Source organism: Gallinula chloropus (assembly GCF_964237585.1).
Source record: "Gallinula chloropus genome assembly, chromosome: 9".
Classification (NCBI taxonomy): domain Eukaryota; kingdom Metazoa; phylum Chordata; class Aves; order Gruiformes; family Rallidae; genus Gallinula; species Gallinula chloropus.
Window position 1 is genome coordinate 6,436,980 of NC_140094.1, and position 26,800 is coordinate 6,463,779.

The window sequence follows — 26,800 nt, forward strand, 5'->3', positions numbered from 1 at the left end:
GCTGCTGCCCTGAACTTGGTCCTGGGGTATTCACTTCTGGAAATACAGGCTACTGCTCCAGAACACTTTTCCCTTCCTTTATTATTGACTCCATGTTGATGTCAGCCTTTACTGAAATAGAAATTAGTGCTATTCAGCTCAGAGAAATCTTTAAGTTCTCTGCCTTCCTTCTTCGGAGGGATGGCCTTGGGCTAAGTGAGGAGTCCCAGCAGCTACCACAAGAGATTGAACATTTATTTCATCATAAAAGTCCAGCAGATAAAACTATATACAGTAATCCATGCACACTGTCCAATTACACAAACATTTAAAACCTGATTAAAACACAGTCTGAACAATAGTGGGACAGCAGGACAAAGTTTCAGTGAGGGACATAGTCATGTTTGTATTTCGGATGCTGCTTGTAGCCTACTCTTTCCCCAGCAATAAGGCTCTGGATCACCCACTCCTGTGAGACAACAGGCAGCCGTAAAGCTTCTGCGCACTTCAAGATACCGGCTGGGCAGGAGCAATCAGTCACCACCACATCATAAACACCCAAAGGAATATCTGCACAGGAAGAAAGACAGGCAGCTGTCAGTTTGAAAAACGAAAAAGCACCTTCCTTCTCTGCAGCAGAAGATTGGTGTGTTTTACCACTATGAATCTCTCTTCCATGTCCTCTCATTACTAGCCAGTGAATTCTCTTTGTAATGCTCTACAACAATACTGTGCCTTGCAAGTAGCTGAGACAGAAATGAACAGAAAAACAGTACCCAACAGGCACAACTAGATAGCCCCAAGTCCTGACCTCAGGCTGTGAGTCCTAGGGCCTTTGTCTTTTGTCCAGTATGGAGAGGGAGTTGAGAAGGAGGAAGCTGCACAATTTTAGTGGCCTACACAAGGAGCAACTCCTGCCTATTTCCCCTTTTCAACACAGGCTGGAACCTTTCCTCTGAATTTCTGCAACATCTCCTCTGGAAGGTGGGTCTTACAGGTGTAATCTTCTAGATTTGCATTTGAGGAGAGAGCTAATGTCTGCACTTCGCCTTCCTTTATGCTTACAGACCACGTCAGGAGCCATCCTAAATAGTTTTAAACCATACTAGAGAGATCACAGTGGCACTGGATTCCCACTGGGCCTGGGAAACTGGCCAAGTCGTACCTTTGTTGTGAGCATTTGAGTAATGCTGTTTAACAGACGCTGCTCCCCCAGTCATGAGGATTTCAGACCACAAATCCAGGAAGTTCTGCTGCTGGTCTGATACCAGGAGAACCTTGAGGTTATGAAAGGGGTTTTGTCGTGGGTGCCTGTAGAGTAAAGAAGAGAGACAGACTGCTAAGAACATACAATAGTCTCAGATTTTGAGGACTGTTACCTACTTCTAGTCACCTTATTTGCTTCCACATTGGTTCTCTGAATATCTTGCATACAACAACCTGCTCTCTTACCAGCCCTCCTGAAGTACTTGGAACAGTTACTGTCTGCTTATAGTTAGTAAAACAGAGCCAGACAACGTGTACAGCAGCTTAAATCCAAAATTAGGCTAAACTACTCCTTAATCCTGAACCACCTTTTCTGTGCATATCCAGAATGTCTCTGCTTTGATAGGGCTGAGCAAGCATCAGTCTCCTGGCCAAAAGCCCACACAGGTTTTCAAACTGCTTTTGCCTGACCCTCACCTTGCCTGAGGAGTCTGACCTGACAATTGTTCTCTTGGAACAGATCTACTGGATTAGACTCCATAGAAAATCAGAAGCTGGCTTCAAAACGTACCAAAGGAAAAGGAAACTGTAGTAGTATTGCTCTCCTTTATCCACTGATGAGCAATTAGAGAAGTCAGCCAAGTGTGTGGGAAGCCTTGCCTGAATTCCATCTTCCTCATGAGGAGACTGACATCTTTTACTTCCCAGAAGACTTTTTTGTGTATATGGCACCCAAATGTACCTTGGCATTAGAGGTCACTGTAAATCCAAGGAAAGAGATGGAAGTGCTGTTCCTAAATGGAAGGGAAAGCATGGGGAGCAGTACCAGGGACACCTTCAGTACCTGTGGGATTCAAGAGCTTCCCAACAATTCTCTGATTAAATCCTCAGGCTGTGGACTCAGATCATGGTTATTTATCACTTACCACTCCAGCAGTTTTTGCTCCTGGAGGCTATAACCAGCTGGCAAAAGGTAATTCCGGTAATTCTGAAGCTGGTTAGCATGACAGCTGTCATGGACCCAGATATGAGACACACAAGGGATCCCTCTGGCAAGGCACAGCAAGTACTTCCGAGTCTGGCAATGCTGATCCGCGATCAGAAGACACTGATACGCTGCGTTACACTGCAGGGGAGAGACACACACACATGAACAGGGGATGATGCTTGCAAAAACACCCAGAAGTTACTCTGCTGCTAAACACTTTAAAGAAGAAAACAACTGAAGCCCTGATTTTCACAACCATATTATGTGAAAGGTGAATTAGATAAACAGAGTTTTGAATCAAGAGTACTTACAACAACCACCTATTCCAACCTCTGCAGCTCACAGGCACAAACTCTGCCTAGCAGTTTGTGTGCCATAACGACCTCTTCTGTTCAGCCAAAGTTTCATCTTTTAGTTTGAGACTCACTAAGTCACTAGAGAAGACTCTGCATCCTCAAGCAAGATCCTCCCAGAACAATTTACACTCTCTATTGAAAATCCAAATTTAAGTGACACTAAGTGAAATTAGTTCTCCAAGTAGATCTGATAAACAAGAGTGAAGAGCTCTACCTCAAAGTGGTCAGAGGCACAGAGCTGAGAGACCACATCTGGAGTGCTGCAGCCATTCCCACATTCCACAGTACAACAAAACCACAAGACATTCTGGAGCAGGCCCAGCCAAAGGCCACTAAGATATCTAGATACTGGAGCATCTGAGATTTTTAAAAACAAACCCAACAAAACAAAACCTGAGAGAGATGTCTGTTTAAGCTCAAGAAGGGAACGCCTGGGTAGTCTCATCAATACATATTCATGACTCTTGGTGTTATCCACTAAAAGGACAAGAAGCAACAACTAGAAATTTAAATACAGGAATTTCTTTTTTAAGAAATTGGGAGTGGTCAAACACAGCATAAAGTTGCCTAAAGAGGCTGTGAAGTCTCCATCCTTAAAGATATTCAAAACCCAACTGGGCAAGAACATAAACAATCCACTCTATTTTATCCTGCTTTCAGCAGGGGGGTTGGACAAGATGAGCTACAGAAATTCCTTACAGTTTGTACTATTCTGTGACTATGCTTCTGGATTAGTAAGCAAGCCCTTACCTGGGTTTCATTGAAGTCTTCAAGGATATAGCCAGCTCCTGCTCGCAGCTGCTGCGCGATGTAATGTTTGTCATATGGAGTCATCTCTAAAAATTCTACAGCAGAAACAGAAAGTTCCATTTTTAGCTACATCTGCTTACAGTCATGTGCTCCTTGCTGTACAGAGCCCTCATCCACTCCAGTAAAGGATGCCAGCCTTTCTCCCAACAATATCTAAAGAAAACCCTTGGAAGAGTCAAAAAAGAAAACAAAAAGGAAGGGGGTGTGTGTAGCAGAAGGAGAAGCACAGCACTGGCCAAGCTGGTCAGTTTGAGCACCTTTTCACTTATTTCACTGCATGAAACATGACCCTAGGAAAGGGAAACTGGAGCAACACACTCACACGTTCAAGTCCTGTTTTTCCTAGCACTATGTCTTACCTCTTGAAACCTTCTTTTTTATATTATACTATTCTGAGACTGCTGATCTCACTAATTTTCCCACCTTTCTTAACCTGCTGAACAGCCCTATGATCACCATTGATGCTTGCCACATTTCAGGTTACAAATTCTCCTTAGACACTTAGGTGCTTTCTGGAAAGGATTGAAGAGCAACAGGGTAAAACAAGCATTCACAAATGCCTGATCAGGCAGCACCCCATGTTTATCCTACAGCCATAGCACTCCACTTGGAAATGCAGGGGGTAAGATCTGCCTCACCTTCTTCCTCCTCGCTACTTCCTGTGGGACCATCTGATGGCTTCTGGTGATTGATAGATTTGTCACTGGGTGTTGCCATGGTGAGCAGAAAGGCATAGCCCAAGAAGAGGGTCTTATTGTAGGGCAAGGGACTGTGATGGTCCTCCAGTACTGGGGGATCTACAGCATCTACACCTTCACAGACGCTTGCAAACTCCCCGGCTCTCACAGCCCCTGCAGAGAGACAGAAGGACCATGAGTCTCAAAAGTCATGTTCAGCACATAGACCCTGAGCAAGATCTGGGATATGTTCAACTTCAGTTGTTCTACTGAGAGAGACAGGAGGAGGCAGGACAGGGTTAGGACTACAGTAAGATAAGTGGGGATTTTTCTACCCTTCTGGTTGCAAAGAATCTGCATATTAGAATCTGAATGACTCATGGGACAATATTCCCTGGTCTATCAATACCCAGAACAACACTTACTGTCAACAGCTAGGCATTTCAGGACTGACTAAACAGGTATGAAGACAGACAGAAGAAAGGAGAAAGGCAAATCATGACATTAAGGTCAGAACATTTCTAGAATGGAGAAAAGATGGCAGTTAAGTACTCCGACTACACTAAAAATATCTCTGGCTGTTGAATGCATCCAGGGAGAGTAACTCTCAAATCCTGCATGGCAAGCCAGAAAACTCATCTACTTTTTGCTTATGGGAAGTGGAAAGATCAATTACAGAATCCCAGGGAGGGAAAAAAAATAATAGCCAAATGAAAGGTCAAGAGCAGATAGTAAGGTTCTCACCAGGCTTTATCGTTGTGGATTTGCGGCCACGTTTAGCTGGGGATCTCTCATCTTCAGAAGCAATGAGTTTCCTCTTCCCAGACAGCGTGCCTGCAGGCACACGGGGACTCTCCTGCCCTTTACGAGTGGGAGTTGTGCTGCTGCTGGAAGTGCTAGGAGAACCAAGGTTACCACGTCGCCTCCGCTTTCCCTCTACAAGATTATCTATGAAATAGAATCATAGAATACCCTGAGTTGGAAGGGGCCTACAAGGATCACCTAGTGCAGTTCCTGGCTCCAGACAGGTCAGAGCAAGGGACTGAGTGCTCGGTGCTGTCACTACTTCCCATGGAATCTATTTCCAGAGCCCCCCCTCTCCCTCAGTACAGAACCTCTTCCTAACATCCAGCCTAAACCTCCCACATTGCAGATTCATACTGCTCCCTCGGGTCCTATCCCTGGTCACCAAAAAGAGATCGGTGCCTCCCCTTTGTTCCCCCTCATCAGGAAGCCTCAGACCACGATGAGATCTCCCGTCAGACTCCTCCAGGCTAAACAAACCAAGGGACTTCAGCATCTCCTCCTAAGACATCCCCTTCAGATCTTTCCCCATCCTTGTTACCCTCCTCTGGACACTCTCCAGTATTTTTATGTCCCTCTTGTTCTGTGACACCCCAAACTGCACCCAGTACTTGAGGCAAGGCCGCCCCAGTGCAGTGTAAAGCAGGACACCCCAGGATACAGTCAGCCCTCCTGGCTGCCTGGGCACATTGCCCGCTCATGTGCTGTTCACCAAGACCCCCAAATCCCTCTCAGCACGGCTGGCTTCCAGCACCTGATCCCCTGCTCTGGACATCTAGCCAGGGTTGCCCCTTTCCAGGTGCAGAGCTCAGTCACTGGCTGTCACCTAACTCCATGTCCTGGTTTCAGCTAGGATAGAGTTGACTTCATTTCTGGCAGGCGGTGCAGTGCTGTGTTTGGGAGTTGGGATGAGACCAACGCTGATAACACACAGATGTTTTTAGTTGTTGCCAAGAAGTCAAGGACTTTTCAGTTGTTTATACTGCGCTGCTAATGAGGTGGCGGGGTTGGGGGGGGGGGGCACCCAGGGAGATGGGAGGGGACTGTGTTGGTTTGATAAATAAAGTACCAAAAGCATTGTTGAATACCCAGAAAGATTTAAACATGGGTAATTCAGAACAGGAGCCAGAAGGATCTCAAAGGCACAAGAGACAGAACAGTGTGGCCAACAGCTCAGGAGTACATCCTCTTACCAAGACTGATGTCAGCTGCTTTGGTCAGAGGGGTGACAGGTTCATAAGGCCCCAGCCCAAACTGCTCCCGAAGCTTATTTCCTTGTTCCATAGACAGGATAACGGCCATTCGTTTGTACCACTTCCTCTGGCCTTCCTTTTCAATGCAATAGTACAGCTCTCCAGACTCCTTCCGGTGTCCCTTCACTACACCTGACAAGACATCAAATAACACCGTTAACCCACCATACCCAGGCTTCTCATCTTTCTGCACAAGCATCATCTCCTATTGCAATCAGCAACTCTGAAAACCCATGGATGGAGCTCAATCAAGCACTGCTCTTACCTGCACTAAAGTACTCATCCTCTGAGAGTGCAGTCACCTCAGTCTCCAGTGGGATAGGATCACAGAGTAAAATATCTTTTCCTAGCACATCACATTCATATCCATCATCAAAGAGCAGCTTGTACTTTCCTGCCCCAACATCTTGGGTAATCATCCCAGAATAGAAGTACCCATTTGAGGACCACTTTGCTACAACTCTGAGGCCCACAAAGCTGCTCCCAGAGGATGAGTCTACACAGTCTGAAGGACCAGTCACCACTTGTAATGGGATCTCTGGAGAATCGCTTCGACGCAATCCACAGAAGCGAGAAGTATCAGATTTCTCCCCTCCATCTGGCAGGTGAACTGAATGAGTAAACGATTTCTCCTCAGGTGATGCTGTAGTTGAGAGATCTTCCACCCCCGGCAGTCCAGCTGAATCTCTGTAGTAAAGAGAAAACCAGTCCCAGAAGGATCAGGAAAACCAGTTACTAAGCAAAGAATACTTGGGGGGCAAGATGCTTGCAGCTGCTACATGCTACCACCAAAATCTAGCTCCTGAAACATTCAGTGCTCCTTTTTCTCTATCACATAAGACAGCAGCTCCCCACTCTCTTCCTTGGCAATACATTTAAGTTAGTCTCCTTCTTCCAGGGTACCTTGTTCCTGCTGTTCGAGATGGTGGACGGCCTCTTCTTCCTCGCCCACGAGGTGTCACAGGAGCTCGGCCACCCTGACGAGTGCCTGGCACAGAGTCCTCCTCTTCCTCACAAGGCAGTGCTCCTGTCTGGCTAAGTCTGAGTGGAGATGCTGGCTGACCAGCTCCTTTCCTAGGGCTAGAAAATTTATGAGTTAACTGTTTTGAAAAGAGAAACCAGCTCATTAGGATTCTCCTCGCCCCTCATTTTCTCTGTGGTACAACTACTCAAGGAGTTTGCCTCATTGCTTCTAAACTGGCAAGAACTTAGGGAAACCAATGCCTCACAAGGAAAGAAACTACTCCTTGAGGAAGAACAGAAGTGAAAGCAAAGACTCCCTCCTCGTTTCTGTTCAAGCCACATCCTTCCCATGAAGTTCCTGCTTTACAGTCTACCCTGCTTCACACTCCACCCAAGCAAGCTGTTCACCTCCACAAAATATCTGTTCTCCCTTTCCCAAGGCTCTGCATGTACCTTAATTTTCCTAAGACACCTCTGCCAACTGGTAAAGCAAAGTCTGCGGCTTCTTTTCCTTTAACAGCTCCAGTTCCTCGCCCTGAGCTGCTGCTGCTGCTGTGCGTGGCAGAGTGACCACTGATGGCTCCACTGGATGTACGGTGGAGGCTTGAGGCCTTAGATGAGAAGGAGCTGACATCACCAAGGTCCCCTGAGGTCAGCGATGAGCCCACTGCAGTTCTAGAGGAGGATGTGTCGGTCTCACACTCCTGGCACTCCACTACAGGCTCCTCATTTTCCTTAAGAGGGGAAAATAAAAAAATAAGTAAAAAGAAAGAAAAAGGGTTGTCAAAGGTAACGCACTGGCTAGATGGGAGCTCTACAATCTCCAGGCTAAAAGCACAGACAAGTTGAGACCACATTCCTGAGGCTGATGATAGCCATGCAGATTTGAGCCCGGGCTGACAAACAGTCAACAGGGAATCATCTCTCACTACACACCTGTGGATGCTCTATATAAAGAAGCCACATTAAGAAATCAGTCAACAGGACAGAGCTTAGTTGGTATCAAATTAGTATTTGAGTAATTCCAATTCCCTCCCTTCAAGAGCACAAGAGTGCAAGGAATACATGAGACACTAGCAGCCTTTGGTTACTAATTTGGTTACAGTTTCAGACAGCCGGTCATTTGGAACCATTAAAGTTTAATGGATATAAAAAACTCTAGTTATGAAACTGGTATTAAATGTTGGTAGGTAAACTAGTAGTGGTTATATGACTGTGATTACACAACCTAATTAAGTACACTTTAGGAAACTTAATTCTCTATAATAATGTTACAATAAGCAATTTTGTGTGTAGCCTCAGGTGTAAAGTATAAACTTTGCACTGAACTCATTAACGCTTTTGCATCATTACTCATTGTAACAACACAGCACAAGGCTCTTCTGTACATTCACAGCAGTAACCTGCAGGTTTACATGATTACTGTGCACATTTAATCAGCATTTGTCAGCTATGTTTTGAGTTTCCCTAAAGATTTTCCAGTCAACACAAATGTACTAACAATAGGCTTTAATCTTACAGAATTCTGTATTCTTATAGAATCAGGTCCACATGACTCAGAAGAGTGCAGTTAAAAGTGACAGTGTAAAACTGGCTGTTCTACCTTACATAATGCAATTTTACAAGCAGAAGTGATTTTTTTCTTGGTAACAGAATTTCTGCCTATTCTGAAATACCTCTACTCTGACAAATCCCTAATAATTTTACAACAGTTGGACACACACAGTAAAGTCTTTTGCTCAGCTTTTTAAGAAGGAAAAAAACCATGTCTTCAAAACACAGTAATGGGTGTGAAATACCCTAGCCGGAAACACAGAGCTTTCCCCATGCACTGCTAAATGCTCTGCATCTTCTCATGACGAGAAGTTTGCCACCACAGCATGCTGACTTGTTCACACAGCTCACGTTCTGCAGCCACAACACGTTCTCATTTCATTTTTCAGCCAACACATCATTACATTTAGTCCTGAAAACAAGAACTCACCTCAACCACCTTTCGTTCCACCTCTGCACCATTTACATAGTACACATCTGTTGTGACCCGCGTGACTACCGTGCGCACCTCCCGAACCGTCCGCACGTGGCGGTGCTGAGCTCGGCCTTTGGGTGGGTGAAGGAGGTTAAACTCTTCCTCTCCCTGGAATAAACAGGACAAATTAGAACTAGAACAGACCACAATGAAAAGCAAATGATTTCTGGGGAGAGCTCTCTCTGTACTACAGTCTCTTCGTACCGCATTAAAGTTCTGGGATAGGGAACCTTTCAGCTTCTTGTTACAAATGAGATGCAACCCCACAAAGGACCCAGAGAAAGGAGAACTGAACACATTTTGCTGACTTGCTGATGGGTAGAGGAAGGGAAATCGAAGCAGTCCAACAGCAAACTTGCTTAGCATGGCTTCTGATACTCCTTCCTTCAGTGCACTCTGAGACATACCACATCAGTGTTACCCAGCGTATCTATGGCCCCAACAATCTCCCATTTCCCAGACGACTCATCATTCTTAAGGCATGTTCAGAAAAAAATATTTTCTAGTCTTTGTGTTCACAACAAAATAAACAAGCAGCAACCACAAAGCAGTGATTGTTCTTGAGTCCACAATGCTTTCTGAAATACTAACTCCAAGTTACTCATCCTGTTAGAATGTTTCTCTGGAGGAGCTCTCCCCTCACCTGTCTATCCACTGGCACCGAATGAAACGGCAGAAGCGGCTGACAGAAGTCAGTTGGTACAAAACAGAAGACATCACATCCTTCATGCAAAATTTCATGCAACTCCCATCTTCACCCCACAATCACAGAATTTTTCTTACAGTGTTAACTACATCTGGACACACAAAACCAACCAGGCAAAACTTGTCATATTTTACCAGAAAATAAGCACCCAGGATATGTGCTGCCTGCCCAGAGAGTACTGCTACTGCAGCAGTTGTGTACAGTTGATACAGGAAGGCTTGTGCCATTGATGTTTTAAAGTGGTATTTTGGCTTTGAGAATCTACTGGCTGAGGGGATACTTCACTGTTCTAAAGCAGTAAAATTAAATACAGGCAGCCTTCATCCCACCTGACTGTGCAGACCGTCCATGTGCTCTCCAGTGGCATTCACAAGCTTTTCCCCACTCTCCTCGGTCTGGACGCTGGCATCCTGTCGCCCAGGTCTTTGCCCTGATGTACTAGTTCCCACTTCCACCCGGCTACAGATTTCTTCTGACGTTTGTGTTGCTGTTGTAACGGTTGTTGGGGTACCAAGACAGTCTGCTGTAGTTTGAATCCCTTTATTCTTGGTGTTTGGCCACCTTTCTTGGCTTTCATCAATTTTACCAGCCTTACTTCGTTTCTTCTGTATGCTTCTCCCTTCTTCTGCCTGAGTGCTTACAATACCAGCCTCCACTGATGCCCCATCCACTGGTGCCCCATCCTGTGCATCTGAAGGTTCTTGATGGCAGTCCTGCTGCATCCTCTGAGGAATTAGGATCTGTCCACCACCGGGATTTTTATGTAATTCAGCATCTTCTTGTGCGCCAGGAAAACTGAACAGATCTTCCCTGCAAACCAGTTATATACAGATCAAAATTACTGATTAAAAAGGACAACCAGTATGTTGCCACTTAAGTGAAAGCACTCACTATTAAAAAAAACACACACACAAAAACCCTGGCAGTCATTAAATTGCTTCTTAAGATGGCAGGGAACTCAGTGACTCTCAAATTATCAAACAACCTTTCAACATCTCCCAAGTGATTCACGTGGTAGCAAGAAGAATGGCTGACCCCTGTAGAGCACTAGCTGCTCTTCCAAACACTAACAAAGCAACCTGCACCCCACACGTCAGGCACCAACTGTGCAACATGCCCCTGGAAGTCTTGCGACCTTTAAGCTGCTGCAGGCTGCTTCAGCACTTCATGGGCTTGAAACAGGCAGTCACCCCTGGCAAGAAGAGGCAGCAGCATAAACACAAATGCTGCCTCATGTTTTCGTTAGAATTTGTCTGCCCTGTCAAGTGTGTTACAGGTGGTATATGGGACTGTATACTGAGCCTTACTCTAAGTATACATTTGGCTTCCCTCATGTCCTTGAGGACTTTGAGGAGTGACTGACTTCCACACTGTCTGTACGTGGCCCAGCACTGGAATGCCCTGTTCATTATAGTCTTTAGTAAAATGCTCTTGAAATACAGGTTACTCTTTCTCTGTAGACCAAGAGCTTACTTCCCTATCAAAAGACAGAACAGAAAGCACTGAAGAAGCAGATTTCTACCTCTGGTCCTCCAGCCAGCAACCTTATCACCGTAAGATATGCAGCTGTAGTCTTTTTCAAAGCAACCACAGACAGCAACAATTGATGGACTTGGAAAGGAGACAATAGGAGGAACAGTAACAAACACTATAGGTCAGAAGATCTTGGAACAGAAGAGAAGGTATCTAAATACCCACAAGTATGATCTCAGTTCTTTCAAGTCCCAGGTTTTACCAGAGTGTATTAGGCAGCTGGAATCACATCACTGCTCAGTCAAAAGGTAAGTCTGATTACCATGTGAGCTACAAACATACAGTACTTATTATACTTACCCTGTCGTCCCCAACCTTCTAAGTCACCCAAAGACAATGACTTTGTGCAATTTCTGTGATGTAGAAAATGCACATGTGCATATAAATCCAACCAGGACTGGCAGGCAAAGACTGTGAGGAGTTACCTAAATGGAGAAGTGGAAAGACCATGACCTCTGGCCTCATCCTCTCGACGAACTTCACAGACACGACTAAACACAGATGATGCTTTCTGGGAGCTAGCAGTGCAGATTTGAAACAAACAAACAAACAAAAAAGTATCAGGGAGTGAGAAAATCTCTTACACAGCAACAAGAGTTCTCTAGCCCCTTGGGAAAGCAACACTTAGTACTAAGCTTGCTGACCTATACAGCCACAGAACGAGTGAGATATCATCAGTCTCAAAAGTCAAGAAACAAGCTCCAACTGCACAAGCATTCTGTCATTTCTGCAGACAACTTAACAGCAGAGAGCAGCGTAAAGATTCCAGAAAAGGCAGTACAGAAACTGCTGCACCATCAGGAGCTTCACCATACACCCCTGGCACCCACCAGGTGACAGACCATTTAAGGCTTACCACCGTCATTTTCATGACAACACAAAAATACAGGTAATGAGAGTCATAAAGCAGATCCTGAAAGGTCAAGCAGATATACCTGCAAAGGCAACCCATGCTCTGCAGGAGTGGAATGACTGCTGCTCACACTCAGCCCTAAGGCATGATTACAGCCAGCATGCAGTCCTGTGACAAGAGAGACTGAGTTTCTCTCTCTTCAAACCATTATACTTCACTCAGATGATCACAGGTCACTCTCTTCTGACTCAGATTCTTAATAGTACTTACAAACCATACTCCACAAAAGCCAAAATCAAGCAATGCCGGGCATTAGATAAGAGGTAAAACAGATAAACACAAATCAAAGGACCAAGGAAATAACTTAAGTTTTGGTCAACATGTTAAACCAGGATTTCAGTACATCAGCAACCTGGTTATGTTTCTATCAGCTTCACATCAAGAAGACAGTGCTCTTTCAGAACTCAAGAGATTCTTTGCAGAAAGTTGTACCACAAGGAAATAAAGCTGATAAACATGTATTTGAAATTTAGAAGGTTTATAGGGCAGAATTACATTCCAGGCTGCACAAGACATGAACTTCTGCTTTGACTACAGTCAGATGCTGGCGAAATGCTGACATTAGAAGGAAGCACAAACCTTGTAGTGAATGAATAGGTGGGACACCCACCTTGCCTATGCACTTAACTCTTTAGGTCTTGCAGCAGGTTTTAATGTCATGGCTACTGCTAAAAGTGTTCCCTTCTTCTGTGTCTCATTTTAATTTCTTTTTTCCCTGCTGCTGGTAAGGAGTGGCGAAAAGGAACTACCCAGACCTTGTTATTCACTCTGTGCAGCAACAAGCTCAGTTACCTGGCAGCAGCCCCGGCACCAGCAGAAGATCCATCTTTCCTGTCACTGGCTATAGGCTCTGAAACAAGAAAGAAGGGAAGGATGATTTTGGTGTCACTTGAACAGACTCTCCTGTCCCTTCCCAGCCCCTGCCACTCAGCAAAGGGATGAGTAAGGCTGGACAGAGGGTGCTCAGGCCATCCTGCCCAACTCATCTATCACAGACTGGAGTTTCTATGAGGTTTTGACAATTAGAATGAATGTCACTGTTCAGATTAAAATGGTGTCAGAACTTTTTTGTCCAGATTATACTTTTAAAGTCTCTTCCCTCCCAATATAACCAAACTCCAGCTCCTGTTCTGTGATGTTGCCACTATACATCACAATTTTTAGTCTGCTGGAAATAGCTTTCCTCACAACAGAGACCTCTCGTCTCACTCCATCCTTTCTTAAAGCCTTGCAGAAACAGAGAAACAAACTTTAGTGATGCTGCCCAAAAAGAAAAATTTTAAAATTACAGAGACTGTCTCAGGAAATGCCACAAGGAGTTTCTGAGTTAGGGCTAAGACCCAGTAGGACCTGTATGTTTTGAGGTTTCATTGCCTTACTTTCCAAGCTGAATGGCAGGGACTCCTGGCTCCCGTCATTCACCGGGGTAACAAGGTTCATTCGCAGAGAGAGTTTTGCATCAGCCTCAGGAACCACACCAGAATCTCCTTTCTCAGACACTTGTGACATGTCTGCTGAAACCACTGCACTCTCCACAGTGACATTGTTGGTCTCCATCGTGCCCTCTGCTGTAACATCACTAGTTGTTATAGTGCTGTCTGGGCAACTATCATCCACTGAAAATACAAAAACAAAACAAAAAGTAAAGCAAGCAGTAGCTCCTGTCCTTCACAGTGCCAGGCTTCCAGTCCCAACTCCATTTTGAAGATGCTTCACTGCACGTGTTATTAGCAACTACACAATAGTGGAAATTTCTATCTAGAGTTCTGAAGCATGAAAGTTCTGTAGCACAGGTATCATCCTTAGCTTGCAAGGGAATACTTTACTATTACACAAGCAGAAATACACACTTCCTTTCAACCAGCAAATGCATGGTGTAGTATTGTGAACCTAGCAGAGGAGGTTCTGCTAGAAGATGATGGATACCGGGAACAATTTTCTATTAGTTCAGCTCTCTCACTACTCAGAAGGGTCTTTCGAATGCTTTAAAGTAGTTCTATGCAGGAACACAATGAGTGTAGGCAAGACATGTTCCATACCACCCCATGCTCAGGGAGAAAACATCTTCACTAGAGAACGTAACAAGGGAAGGGTGAAGAAGTGATAAGCCTTCCTCATAGAACAGCTGGGTAGGTTTGAGCTATCCCATCGGATCCTGCATCAAGGACCAAAAGCTTCCAAGCAGGCTTTCACTGCAGAACAGAACCATTCAGGTCAAACTTACCAATTGGTGTGCTGTGTCTTCTGGGTCCCATTTTAAGCTGGCCAATCAGAGGTGGTGTTATGCTGGTCAAGGGCTGAATGTCACCCTCCTTCGGCAAGGTGAAATCAAACGGGGTTCCTAGAAGACAGCGCACCAGGGTAAGCAATTTGAGGGGGGTACTTGGGTTCAAAACCCAACAGCACAGGTTCACTGTGCTGTGGAAATGGGGAAAAGTATAACCCCAGCACTGTCCTCTATGAATGATGAAGCCTCCCTGAAGAGTTACTGGCTTCAGGACAGCTGCTCTAACCTCCTCACGCTTTCTGTGAAAACCTGGCCAGCTTGATGCAGCTGTCCCCAGGTGCTAGGGAAAAGTAAGAGTAAATACCCTGACATGAACAGCTTTTTACACAGTTTTGCTTCAGAAATGCTCAGGATTTTCCACAGAAAAGAGAAATTAGGCCAGAAACAGAAATGAAGGTTAGGACAGAAGTGAATTGACAGAGCTATGCGTTGTCTGAGTTAATGACCTGAAACTTACACAGAATGATGCTTTATCATCAAACAGCCTTGGGATGAAAGGTCAGCAGACAGGCTTCAGATAGCCACCTATGAGCCCAAACAATTAGTAACAGACAATTAAGGGTTAGATGATGACACCAGAAGCTTGCCTGGAAAGGAAGCTTTAAGAGAAGTAACAGATACTGCAGTTTTATAACTAGCTGCAGGCTGCCACCAGAAGAGCTGGCCCCAACCTCCTGTCCTATGCAATACTTCATAGAATCACAGAGTGGTCTGGGCTGGAAGTGACCTCGGAAATCACCTAGAACTCCCCTGGGGTCTGCAGGGTCTCTCAGCTGAGGCAGCCTATCCCACCAGGGAACCCACTCCTCAGGGAATGAACCATGTGCAGATCTTGCAGAATGTAGCAGGGAAAATAAACAACTAGCAAATCACTTCCTCCTTTTGCTAGTTATTTACAAACCTTCAACACCATCTATCAGTAATTTGCAGGATGCATTCTTCCCAAATTGCATAGAAGTATTTAGCAAAACTAACTGAATAACCATTTCTTCCCCACACTGAGGTCAAAATAGGTTTTCATAGTCGTTGTCACCATCCTTCCTTTTTCTAAAGTTTATTTCTTCTTCGGATTTCATTCAAGACACTACTTGAATAATACAAGTCACAAGTTACATAGCTCCTGAATGCTAAGAAGCATGTATTTAAAAAATCAAAACAAACCCAAAACTAAACAGTATTGGAACAATAAACTGTTAAGGCCACAAGAATACAAATTCATATTACTTAAGATTCAAGAGCTAGCACCAGATACTCAGACACAGCTTTTAGTTATAGCCAGATTCAGTGCTTCATCCTGCAGTTACACAAGAACATAAAATTTACACAACTACCTTGTGGCAAATGAAGCCATAGATACCTGATAAAGACATAACCCCTTCCTAGAAAAAATCCCAACAGTGAAAAGCCATCTGCTGTCCATTTGAAGACTTTGGAAATCATTGCTTGCCCTGCTGTCACAAGTTTTAAAGGTATGGGTCAGCAACTGCAACGTCCCTGAGATCAACCTAAGGAGACTGGTGTATTTCCACAGTGGGTAGGTATTGCATAGTGCAATGGTACTCACACCTGTGGGTACACCATTCCTCACAAACAGTTTATGAATGCCTCTCACATCATCACCTATAGCAGATCTCCATTTAGAAGGTGTTTTATTTAGAAAAGGAAATCCACTGAATTATCACCGATTTATCTACCACAAGCCCTTCTAGCTTACAAACCCACATTTGACAGCCCAACAACCACCAACCAAAACTATTTACGAACTGATCAGCCTGCATGTTAATGAACCAACAGATACCATTAGAGAAAAACTTTCAGACTCACAAGACCTAGAAAAAACACGTATTCCTGTGTCGTGGTTTTACCCTGGCTGAGAGCCGAGATCCACGCAGCTGTCTGCTCCTTAAAGGAAAACAGCAGGGGAAGGGGGAAAGGGGGGTGAGAGGCAAGGGAAGGGGAAAGGAAGAGGCAAATAACCCCAAAACCAAGAAACTAAAAGACCTGTGGGTTGGGATAAGGATAGTTTACTAAGATAACAGGAAGATAAAATATAACAATGCTAACAGGACTTTAGAGCAAAGCTGAAGCTGTTGCTAGACAATGCAGCTTCTCACCAAACCCACAGCTCAGGCCGTGCCACCCAGAGCCGTCCCGGAACCCGACCGTCCCCCAAGAACCATGTGCCCCGGAGCCGCCCCCTGCTCCTCCTCCCATCAGCCCCCCGTTGTACTGGGCAGGATGCAATTGGCATGGAATACTCTCCTTGGCCAGTCCGGGTCACCCGTCCTGGCTTCACCCCTCCTTTCTCATGAATAGGGAAGTATGAAGAGCTGAGCAAGTCCTTGACTGTCTGACAGCAACTAAACCCATCAGGGTGTTACCAGCACTGCTTGCATTTTAACTCTCAAACACAGCATTCCAGCCGCTGCTACAAAAGAAGTTAACTCCATCCTGACCAAAACCAGGACAGCCTGAAAGCTCAATCACTTTCACAGAACTGCATCAACTCTTGTAACAATGGTTACAAAGGTTAATTCTCTCTACAAAGTTTTCTTACGTCCTTAGGACTGTCATCCTGGAACATTCCCTTTTTCAGCATCAAATATTGTGCCTGTCTCTGGCCCACTTTTGACAAGAGTGAATGTAGAAATAAAAAGGTCCAAGTGCAGAGGCAAAATTTTCCTTCAGAGAAGCAAAACTGATTATTTGGATTTCTTGTTAGTGGAGAATGAGGCTCATTAGCTCATAAACCAAAACACACCGTGCCAGCAATCCTTGAGAACTGTACAGAAATTGGCAGGATTCTGTAACAGGAGAGCTCAGAACCAGTTTGTACATGACAGGAACTGCCTGGCAATTCTTGAGACGCTGCTGTATATTTTAGATGAGGAAATACAGAATCACAGATTGGTAGGGGTTTGAAGGGGATCTCTGGAGGTCATCTGGGCCAACCTCCCAAAGGCAGGTTCACCTCAAGCAGGCTGCAGTGGATTGTGCTGCAGTGGGGTTCCAATCTCTCCAGAGTCTCGGCTCCACAACCTCTCTGGGCAGCCAGTCCCAGTGCTCTGCCACCCTCAAAGGGGAGGAGCTTTTCCTCAGACTGAGATGGAAGTTTCTGTGTCCCAGTTTGTGCCAGTTGCCCCTTGTCCTGTCACTGGTCACCACTCAAAGAGAGCCTAGCCCCTTCCTCTCATCACCCACCCTTTTTCAGATAGTTCTAGGTATTCATGAGATCCCCTCTCAATCTCCTCCAGGCCAAGCAGTCCCAGCTCTCTAAGCCTCACCTCACACCAGAGATGCTCCAGGCCCCTTATCAAAAGCCTCACTGAAGTCAAGGTAGACAACATCCCCGGCTGTCCCCTCATCTGCCCATCCAGTCATGCCACCACAGAAGGCCAGCAGATTCATCTTCCATTGCACTCTAACAGACTCTGATTACTCACAGAGCATTAGCTACAAGGAAAACCCCCTACCAAGATACTGCTCTGTTCAGAAGATGTAAAGACAGCCATCACCTATCGACAACTAACATTTTCAGACCCTCAGCTTTCATAATCACCAACTTTCAAGAGGCTGGAAGTCACCTTCTGTCAATCTAAGACAAGGAAAAGTCCCTTACTCCCTGACCCTGCAGTTTAATGAAAGATTACTTACATCTCAAAAATGTCTACAATCAAGACAAATCTCTAGTAAACCTTTGCTTTCTATTACTTTCTCATTTGATGAGTACAGAACTCTATGTTTAAAATTAAGTCAACCAAGAGGCAAAAGCTCCACAAAACCCTGGTACAGCATCCCACATCTCCTACACAAGTACACAACAGTGTGTCAAAGGGATTTCAATGCATTTTGACAATACCTGCCAAGCCACATCTTATGTGCAAGTGAAAAGCCATTCTACTTAGAAATTAATACAGCAATTTTATCTTGAGATTATTTTAATCTCAAAGCAGCCCTATACACCCCCACAAAGAAAATTCTCTGCTAAGAATGAAAAAAGAAAGAAAAAAATAACAAGGAGATGTACAAGAGGGAAAGCACAGACAGATGAGAGACTACCATGTATGCATTTCCTTTGAGGGTAAGAGTGGAGATGGGGTGGAGTAATAAAAATCCCTGAGCACTGCCAAAGTCACAGCATCCTGAGTTTTCCAAGTGGCTCTACGCTTCTGCCACAGAACAGCACAAGAGTGTTAGGAACAAGAAGTACCTTATATTCTTGCCTCCAAGTGTGACAACGGGGGGTGGGGAAATGGAAGTATGTTATGCCTGTTAACAGCATCACTTGTAGTGCTTGAGACACTGTTCAACATGTGTCCAAGGGCAGTGGTCCCTCAGAACGCTGAGGACAGTGTGCAGCTGTCCTTGACACTGTGATTCAAAACCTGTGAACTACCAACCTCAATCCACTTACCGCTGGAAGGACTGGGGGATTTAGCAGTTGCCTTCTCCTGTGGCTGCCTCTGCTCTTCTTGCTCCAGCTCCCTTGTGGTAACAGTTTCCCCCGTGTCCTCTGGCACCTGGTTCTCCTGCTGAGTCACCAGCATGTCAACCCCACTCTCTTCAAGTGGTGGCCGATTCCCTGTTCTGTGTCCTAATTCTGAACTACCTGGATGATTTTTGGCATGCAGCTCCACTTCTGATGGATCCTCACTCTTCACCTTCGGGGACAAACTGCTGTGCTGTTCCAGTAACTCCCCTGTAGAAGGCTTAGGGAAAACTTTACTGAGCTTTGGCACATTTTCTGAAGCGGACTTTAAGGACAGCCTATCCATGTTCTTCACCTCTCCGGTGCCAGAAGTACAACCTTTTGAAGTTTCTTTTTCCCAGCTTTCTGGTCTAATTTCTTCTAGTTCTTGGGACTGATCAGACAATTTTTTGCTATTTTCACACGAACCATCAGGAAATTCCACTTCCCTACCTTCACAACTCTGTACTTCCCTTTCAAGAATAAACCTCTGAGAAAGTGTTGTATTACCAAGGGACTCATCTTCATTTATTTCCTCCTCTTTTAAGTGCAGTTTTTCTTCTTGTTCTTCACATTGAGTCTCAGGAACTGCCTCAGGTTCAGAAGTCTCTTCCAATGGATAATGCTTAGGCTGTGCTTCTCTGCCCTGAGTATGTGACACAACCTCAGTCACACCAGACTGACTTCCAGAAATACACTTGATATCCTGAGAAGCTGTAAGGGGTAACAACCCATCTCCTGCTGCATCTGCACTAACTGACTGCATTAAAGGCTTTCCTTCCGTTTGGGAATCTTCCTTTTTTGCTTTTTCACAGTTTTCAGAGAGGGCTCGATCACCCCCATCCAGCCTCAGCTTTATGCTGTCATTCTCCACAGAACAGAGTCTCAAGTCTGAGGCCTTGCATTCAGAAATTGTCTCTACCTGAGTGGTTTCACTATCTTGGCCCATCTCTGGAGAGCCTGAACTGACCACTGTATTTGTAGGCTGGCTACACTCACTTGTGGAAAGCATAAGCTTACAGGACTCAGAAGGCTGTGACACAGAGCCACCTGTAGACATCTTTAATGAAGCATCTGTGGGTCCAGAGAGGTCCCCTGGTAAACGTAAATGAGTTGAAGCAGCAACTTTTGCTTCTCCTTCTTCATGCTGCTTCTCTAGGCTCGGAGTTGGAACAAAGATATCCTAAAATGAAAAAAGTGGGCCATCAAGCATGAGGGCATCCTGAGTAGGAACATCTGTTATTCCTATAACATAACACTGGGTTACAGAGCAGAGCAAGCTCAGTGCAAAACTACAGATTTAAAAAAAAATCTACACAATTTTAAGAGTCATAATCGCCCCATTCTTACTGAGAAAAATGATCACCACTCGTTACTTTCTAGGATCTCTGTATCAAAGTCAGACATGATGCCTGGTACACCCCTCTCACTGCCAAGTCATGAAGCACAGATCAAGTGTGGCAAATTAGTAGCTATTCTTCATCAAACAACCAAGGGTTCTTGAAAAACTGGAGGAATCTGTTCTGTTAGCATGAAAGCTGCTTTCAGCTAAGAAGCCCTGCTTCGACTACTAAGGTTCCTAGTACAACCTTTATTTTCTGCCTTAAATTGATTGAATTCGTAATATTAAGCTATAAAGTCACCATCTGTTAAAAACATTTGAACAGTATTAAATTCCAGAATAAAGAAGCACAAAGGAAACATAGTAATAATAATAATGAAAAAATGTAGTAAATAAATTCTAGCCTTGTAGGAGAACAGAAACGCTTTCTTACAAAACAGCTTCACTTTCTCTGTGACAAATGATGTTAAGGTCTATCCTGATAAAAGTCTAATTTGTGACACAGTTTAAGATGCAGGATGCCCAGTTCAGTATCAGAAACCAGCAGCACTTCAGAGAGGAAAAAAAAAATACAACCCAAAACCCACCAAAAATAAGGTTTCTAACATAGATTAGAAGACAACACATTCTGTGTTCAGTAACTCACTATGCCCTCTTATGCTGTTCTGCATTTTCACTGTGGGATAAACTGCCACACAGTATGATAAATATATAACTGCAACTGGTGAGAATGGGGAGGCTTGTAAAACCAGCTTAGCAGATACAGAGGCTGACTCCAGCATGCACCTTCTGCAACAGCCATATAAAAACCTCAGCAAAGATATGTACACAAACCCTTACGTGAGAGAACTCTGGCTGTGACGGTATAGGTAAAGAACCAGGAGAGAAGGTTGGAGCATTCTGGGACACTGGAGTTGAAGCCTGTGGCAGGGCAAGGGGTTCTGGTGGGACACATGGGATGGTCGTCTCCACGAGCATGTCTCCTCCCTGCTGCTGCTTCAGCTCTCTTTCTTCTGCAGGGATAGATACATCCATTGGTTCATCTGGTTTGGGAGAGAAAAAAAATACATTCCTAGCCAATTCTTGTTTCATGTCTAGTTTCCAACATTCTATCAAAAGACTTATCTTCACTAATATAGGCAACTTTCTCACACATCAGTGGGTGAATCTAAAACCTTTTCTCCAGGTAAATTATGAGGGGGAGAAGAAGCAGAAATCAACAAAACCATCCATATCCTTACATTTAAGGTGGGGGGAAAAGTGTTTTGTTTAGAATCCATGCAACTGTATTATTACAGGTCTAGAACTTCTACAATTAGAAACAGCTATCTGAAATTCATAAAAAGCATTTCTCTGAGACTCTAAGGGGTTTTTTTTCCCCCTTTTGCTATACTTATAGAATGCAACCAAATTCAGACCCCAGCTAAAAAAGTATCTATTCACAGTGTGTGACAAGAACCTCATGGGAAGGAGTGGTGATTCTGGATCATACCAAAAAAGTCTGAGTGGACAGATACCTTATCCCTGACCGTGAACGGATGCTTAGCTAAAGTGTTAAAAGAACCAAGGTCTCATGGGGAACAATCCTTCTAGAATACCCCCATGTAACATACAAAAGCTTTTTAAAATATTGTGCAAGTCATGTGAGTCAAGGTAAAGTAACTGGTAACGATGCAGTGTTCCTCTCTCCTTTCTACTGCCCTAACAGTACATACTTAATACAGATACCTGTCTGTAGCAAGAATGCCTTGTCCCTAAGAATGGATGGCAACGGCAAGCAGAGATCTGTATGCTACACAAAGTATTTTCCAACTTTTAAGTGAAGGGGAGTTAGCTGACCATACTAATGTTATTATCATAGCTGTGCTGGAAATACCAACAGCACACTGCCACCCGAATCACAAACACAGACCCCCATGTGTCCCTTTCAATGTCCTCAATCCTGCTTTACTTTTTAAATACAATTTTAGCAGGTTTTGAAAAGGCTGCATGCTCAGGCTAAACCACAAAGCACAGAGACACAACCTCTGACTTGGATCCAGAAAATTTTACCTTTTGCTTGGTCGTGGTCAGTAGGACTGCTGGGGACAAGACCACTGGATCCAAAGGCAACAGGAGGAGGAATAACTAAGCCTGAAGAGACACTGCAGACCAAGAAAAGGGCACATGGAAAAGATGACCATACATCACTAGAAAACACGTTAACTTCTCAAATGTAGCTCTACCTTGCCACAACAAGAATCTTCTCATAAAAGCAGTGTCAAGTGTTCACTAGCAAGAGACTTAAGAAACAGCCTTGAACACACAGGCATCACAAGACAGTCATGCTCCTCCCACAGTGCGAAATGAAAACATCGACTGCTTCAAATCAAGCACACGTCCCTGAACAGTGGTGGGAATGCACTGTGGCAATTAAGCTACTGCAACAGTTTGGGGTGGGGTTGTTTTTTTGCTTACGTGGAATGACTCTCCTGTACCAGGGATCCCTGACCAGAAAGCTGCAGGAGTTGCAGACTGCGGGCAGGGGTGCATGCCAGAGTACTTCTCTCTTCCTCCCTGGTTATTGGACAGCCACTCCCTGCAGCAGTTTTGAACAAAAGCAAGATTAGAAATCTGGCTGATAACCAAGCTGATCAGGACTGAGGACTGATATTCACACTATGGCACAGCTACTTCTCAGGTAGTTAAGGACAAGTTGATTTTCACAGAGAGTTGGAGAAGGACTGCATGTCAAAGTTCAATATGTGAAAAGTGAGCATAATACAGTTAAGATGAAGAAGATAAGCTTGTACCTACAGAATAGAATTTTATTAGGCAAGACTGTAAAAGTCATCCTACTTGGGAATTTGAAAAGAAAAATCCCCAATGTCTCAATAATCAGTACATCTGACCCAGTACTAGAACAGAATTGCAGGCAAGGTTCTTACAAGAAAAGACACGTTTTGCATTGACCACTGACTCAGTGTGAGTAGGAAGTTGCTACTGAATCTTTTGGAAACAGTGTTGATGCACAAGATCACAGTGCTATAGACACAGTCGTGTACAAATTAAAACTAAACAAAAAGCATAAAGTGAAACTTCATTTAGCTTATGTTTTATAAACTGTGATAAAGCTGCCTTTCATTTTCTATGCCTTTCACTGTTAAGACTGTTAAGAACTTCACTATTTCTTTATTAGCCTCTCAGTTGTGGACACAAAAACCAGAGGGAGACATCCTCCTAGCAAGACATACAGAGATGACCTCTCTCTCCAAATCCTATTTCATGTAATCTCTTCTTTTAGCTAGATTAACGTTCCTTTCCTGTGACAAATAAGACTGAACAAAATTGTGGTACGAAGGTTTTGATTGCAGAAATTCTGCCCTCTCCCAAACAGGAGGGCCAGTTCAGTGGATTAAGGTAGAATGTTTTGCCAAAGTTACCCAGCATAAGAAAGTCTACAGTATTTACTGACATTACTGATCCACACTTTAGATGGTATGTCACTACAAAGGGTGAGAATTATTATTGCCAGTTTCAGGAGAGGGTAAAAGGGTTTTATTTACTTTTGTTCTTCAAGGAGCACAGTAAAAAGGAATTCAGATGTATTTAATGAGGCAGCGCAACACAGAGTGACATTTAGCCACTGCTCCATAGTATAGCAAAGTAGGTCATGGTCCTTGTTTTTTAAAGTGCTCTCAGTTTCAGCAGGAACTATGTGGAAAAAGACTCAAAGCACTCTGCACTCTAACACACTGTGTGCCTGGAAAGATCAAGAAGGGATGATGACTATTACGGTGATCTCTGGAATGGACATTTTGGCTCTACTTTTCCATTGTTACCTGTTGCATTATTCTCAGGAAACATCTCTTCCTGAGTTGACACGATATCCATCTCCTCGGGATCAGAATCAAGGGATTTCTGGGTCTCAGTGGGGTCACAGACAGGCACCTGTTTACTGGTATGTTCTTCAGTTTTGTGCAGAGTTCTGGAAAAGCAAGGCACAGACACTCACCTGAGAAATTCAAACTATGAAGAAAATTTATCATCACACATAACAGGTATGATTTTGTGTATATTGCCTTGAAGCCTGAACCCCCTTATATACAAAAATCCAGTTAAAAAGACACAAATTAACTTCCAGAATGTCAGCAAGAGACCTACAAAGAACATGGGCTGTTTTACCTTTCAGACTCCTCCGGTTGGCCCTCCAAAGCAGAATGTGTTTCTGTGCTGATGACGGTTTCCATGCTGTCCTCACACAGCTCTAGAAACAGAAAAAGTAATTGTAACTTGGGTCATGTGGATTAATATGCAAAGAGATCAAAGTGCAGTTTGGTAAGTGACACAAATATCAAGACAAGCTTTACATTAAGAAAACAAAAAATAGTCTTGAACTATCAATGACAGCAACAACAACCACCACCAAAAAGACAGGATGAGTTTTGCTGGTTTTTGCTTTGGTTTGGGGGTTTTGGGGTGGGGTTTTTTGTTTGGTGGTGGTGGTTTTATTTTTTGGTGTGATTTTTTTTTTTAAACCAGTGTGGAAATTCAATAGCAGATTGTCTGGATATTCTGGCAACAAATGAGGAAAAAGAGGTACAATAATAAATGACAGAGCTACAAGAAAACCGATAAACTAGCCCAAAGGAAAGAGAAGACAAAATTCTTTTCAACTACCAAACAGCTGTGAACTCCTTTTTGAAAATTGCTAATACTGTAGCTCCTGTCAAAGAAATACAATGTCTTTAAGTTAAAGAGAGCAGAGGTACTTGACAGAACAACAAAAGGGCATCTAAAATCATTTTCACATACCCTCTTCAGTATTACCCTTCACAGGTCTGGAAGAAGGCGCAGCAGCTCCAAGGCAAAACTGATGCCTCGCATCTCCTTCACCAGGCACAAAGTCACTCTCAAAATCCTGGCTCTGTGAAAGCTCTAGAGCTCCAAACTGCAGCTGTGACATGCCTGTATCTAACAAACACCAAACATCCACAAATAATACGTATTTTTAAAAAATAAATCAGAGAGTCACCTATCACTTTACAAGGACAAAAGATACATCATCTAACAAAAGCATTTAGGCTACCACTGTAATTCTAATCCCAGTTGTACTAATTAAAGACACAGTGGTAACAGAACAGGGACAGTCACCATTAAATCAGAAACCACTGTTAATCATCATGGTCTTACATAACACCCTCAGGTGCTGCAGCAGCTTTGGATTCCGTGATGAGAAAATAACCCTGACAATACACTGCCTTTGCCTGAAAGCCCTTTGATGACAACAACCAGTATGTCAAAGAAACTGCGCTGTAAAAGGTTCCATCTCCTAACAGTAACAAGGCATCTATGCCTCTGTTGCTTTTCCTGTCTCCAAGATCCTCACTACCTATCCCTTCTCCAAGCACTGTAGTACACAGGTTCCAGAACAAAGACACTGATTTCTGACCTATTATTACCAGAACAACTGCCCCTAGGGAGATGAGAGAGGCAGCCAAATTCAAAAGCCTCGCAGATGGCCTATCAGGTTCACAACCCCAAGAAGTGACCAGGAACGGAGAAGTTACCTTCTACGTATTGCGAAGCAGCACAGTCCTCAACATCACCTTCACCTCCTCCAGCCTTTCCAAGGGCACTGCAACAGAAAAACTGACATCGCTTCGGCGTCTCCCCCAACCCCTTCACACAGCCCACTGATGTTCCGCGGATGTTCCGCCCGACCTACCGCCCCGAGCCCCCCAAAGCCCGCGCCCTGGCGCCAGCCGGGCCTCCAACGCGAGGCGGGACCAGGCCGGGCTCCGGCGCCCCGAAGGCGGGTGCGGGGTGCGGGGGGGGGGGGGGGGGGGGGGGGGAGTGCGTTGCGACGGGACGGGCACGGTCGCAGCCAGTCCCGGGCGCTGCTGCCAGCCCGTCCCCCGCGCACGCCAGCGCTCTTCGGGGCGAGCGAGGCCCGGGAGGCGGCGGCCCAGGTCGGCGCGCCGCGCCAGGGGATGGCGGCCTCCGCGGCCGGGCCCAGCGCACGCACCTGCTCTCCTCGCCGGGCGGTGGCACCTCATCAGCAACGCCGTCCTGCGCGCCGGCAGCATCCGAGCGAGCAGGGCTCTCCATCGGCTCTGTAAGCACGGCGCCATTAGTGCGGCTGCGGCCCCCCGGGCACCCCGCGGCGCCGCTCCGAGCTCTCTTACCTGTGAGTCGCACCCGGGCCGTCCGGCCACCCGCGGGTGCCCGGCTGCCGGCAAGACTGCGGACGACCTCCTGCAAGACACACACACGGGCCGCGTCAGAGCCGGGCCAGGCCAGGCCGGGCTGGGCCGCCCCGCGCCCGGCTCTCACCAGCACAGGGCTCAGGCTCCGCCGGGCCGGCAGCCGGCGGGCCAGGACGCCGAGGCAGGCCTGCTCCGCGTCCTCCTGCTCCGCGCTCTCGGGCTGCGAGTCCTCCACGATCAGGCGGGGCGTGCCCTGCTGCGAGAAGCCGGGGTCCAGCTGGCTGCCGCTGCGCTCCAT

General features: G+C 45.1%; 1 protein-coding gene across 1 annotated transcript; it reads right to left on the minus strand.

Moving 5' to 3' along the window:
* Window positions 1-221: 221 nt before the first annotated feature.
* On the minus strand, window positions 222-26,800 carry TP53BP1 (tumor protein p53 binding protein 1; the record flags this gene model as incomplete). Its single annotated transcript, XM_084268171.1, has 27 exons — window positions 222-573; window positions 1,145-1,290; window positions 2,112-2,311; window positions 3,280-3,374; window positions 3,978-4,190; window positions 4,761-4,964; window positions 6,014-6,205; window positions 6,339-6,760; window positions 6,977-7,153; window positions 7,490-7,770; window positions 9,021-9,173; window positions 10,101-10,581; window positions 11,730-11,822; window positions 13,010-13,067; window positions 13,597-13,833; window positions 14,442-14,558; window positions 18,919-20,155; window positions 21,155-21,357; window positions 22,367-22,458; window positions 22,772-22,892; window positions 24,136-24,281; window positions 24,479-24,560; window positions 25,109-25,267; window positions 25,864-25,931; window positions 26,322-26,409; window positions 26,482-26,551; window positions 26,630-26,800. The coding sequence occupies 27 exons, from the start codon at window positions 26,798-26,800 to the stop codon at window positions 362-364; spliced, it is 5,718 nt and encodes a 1,905-aa protein (XP_084124297.1). The 3' UTR covers window positions 222-361.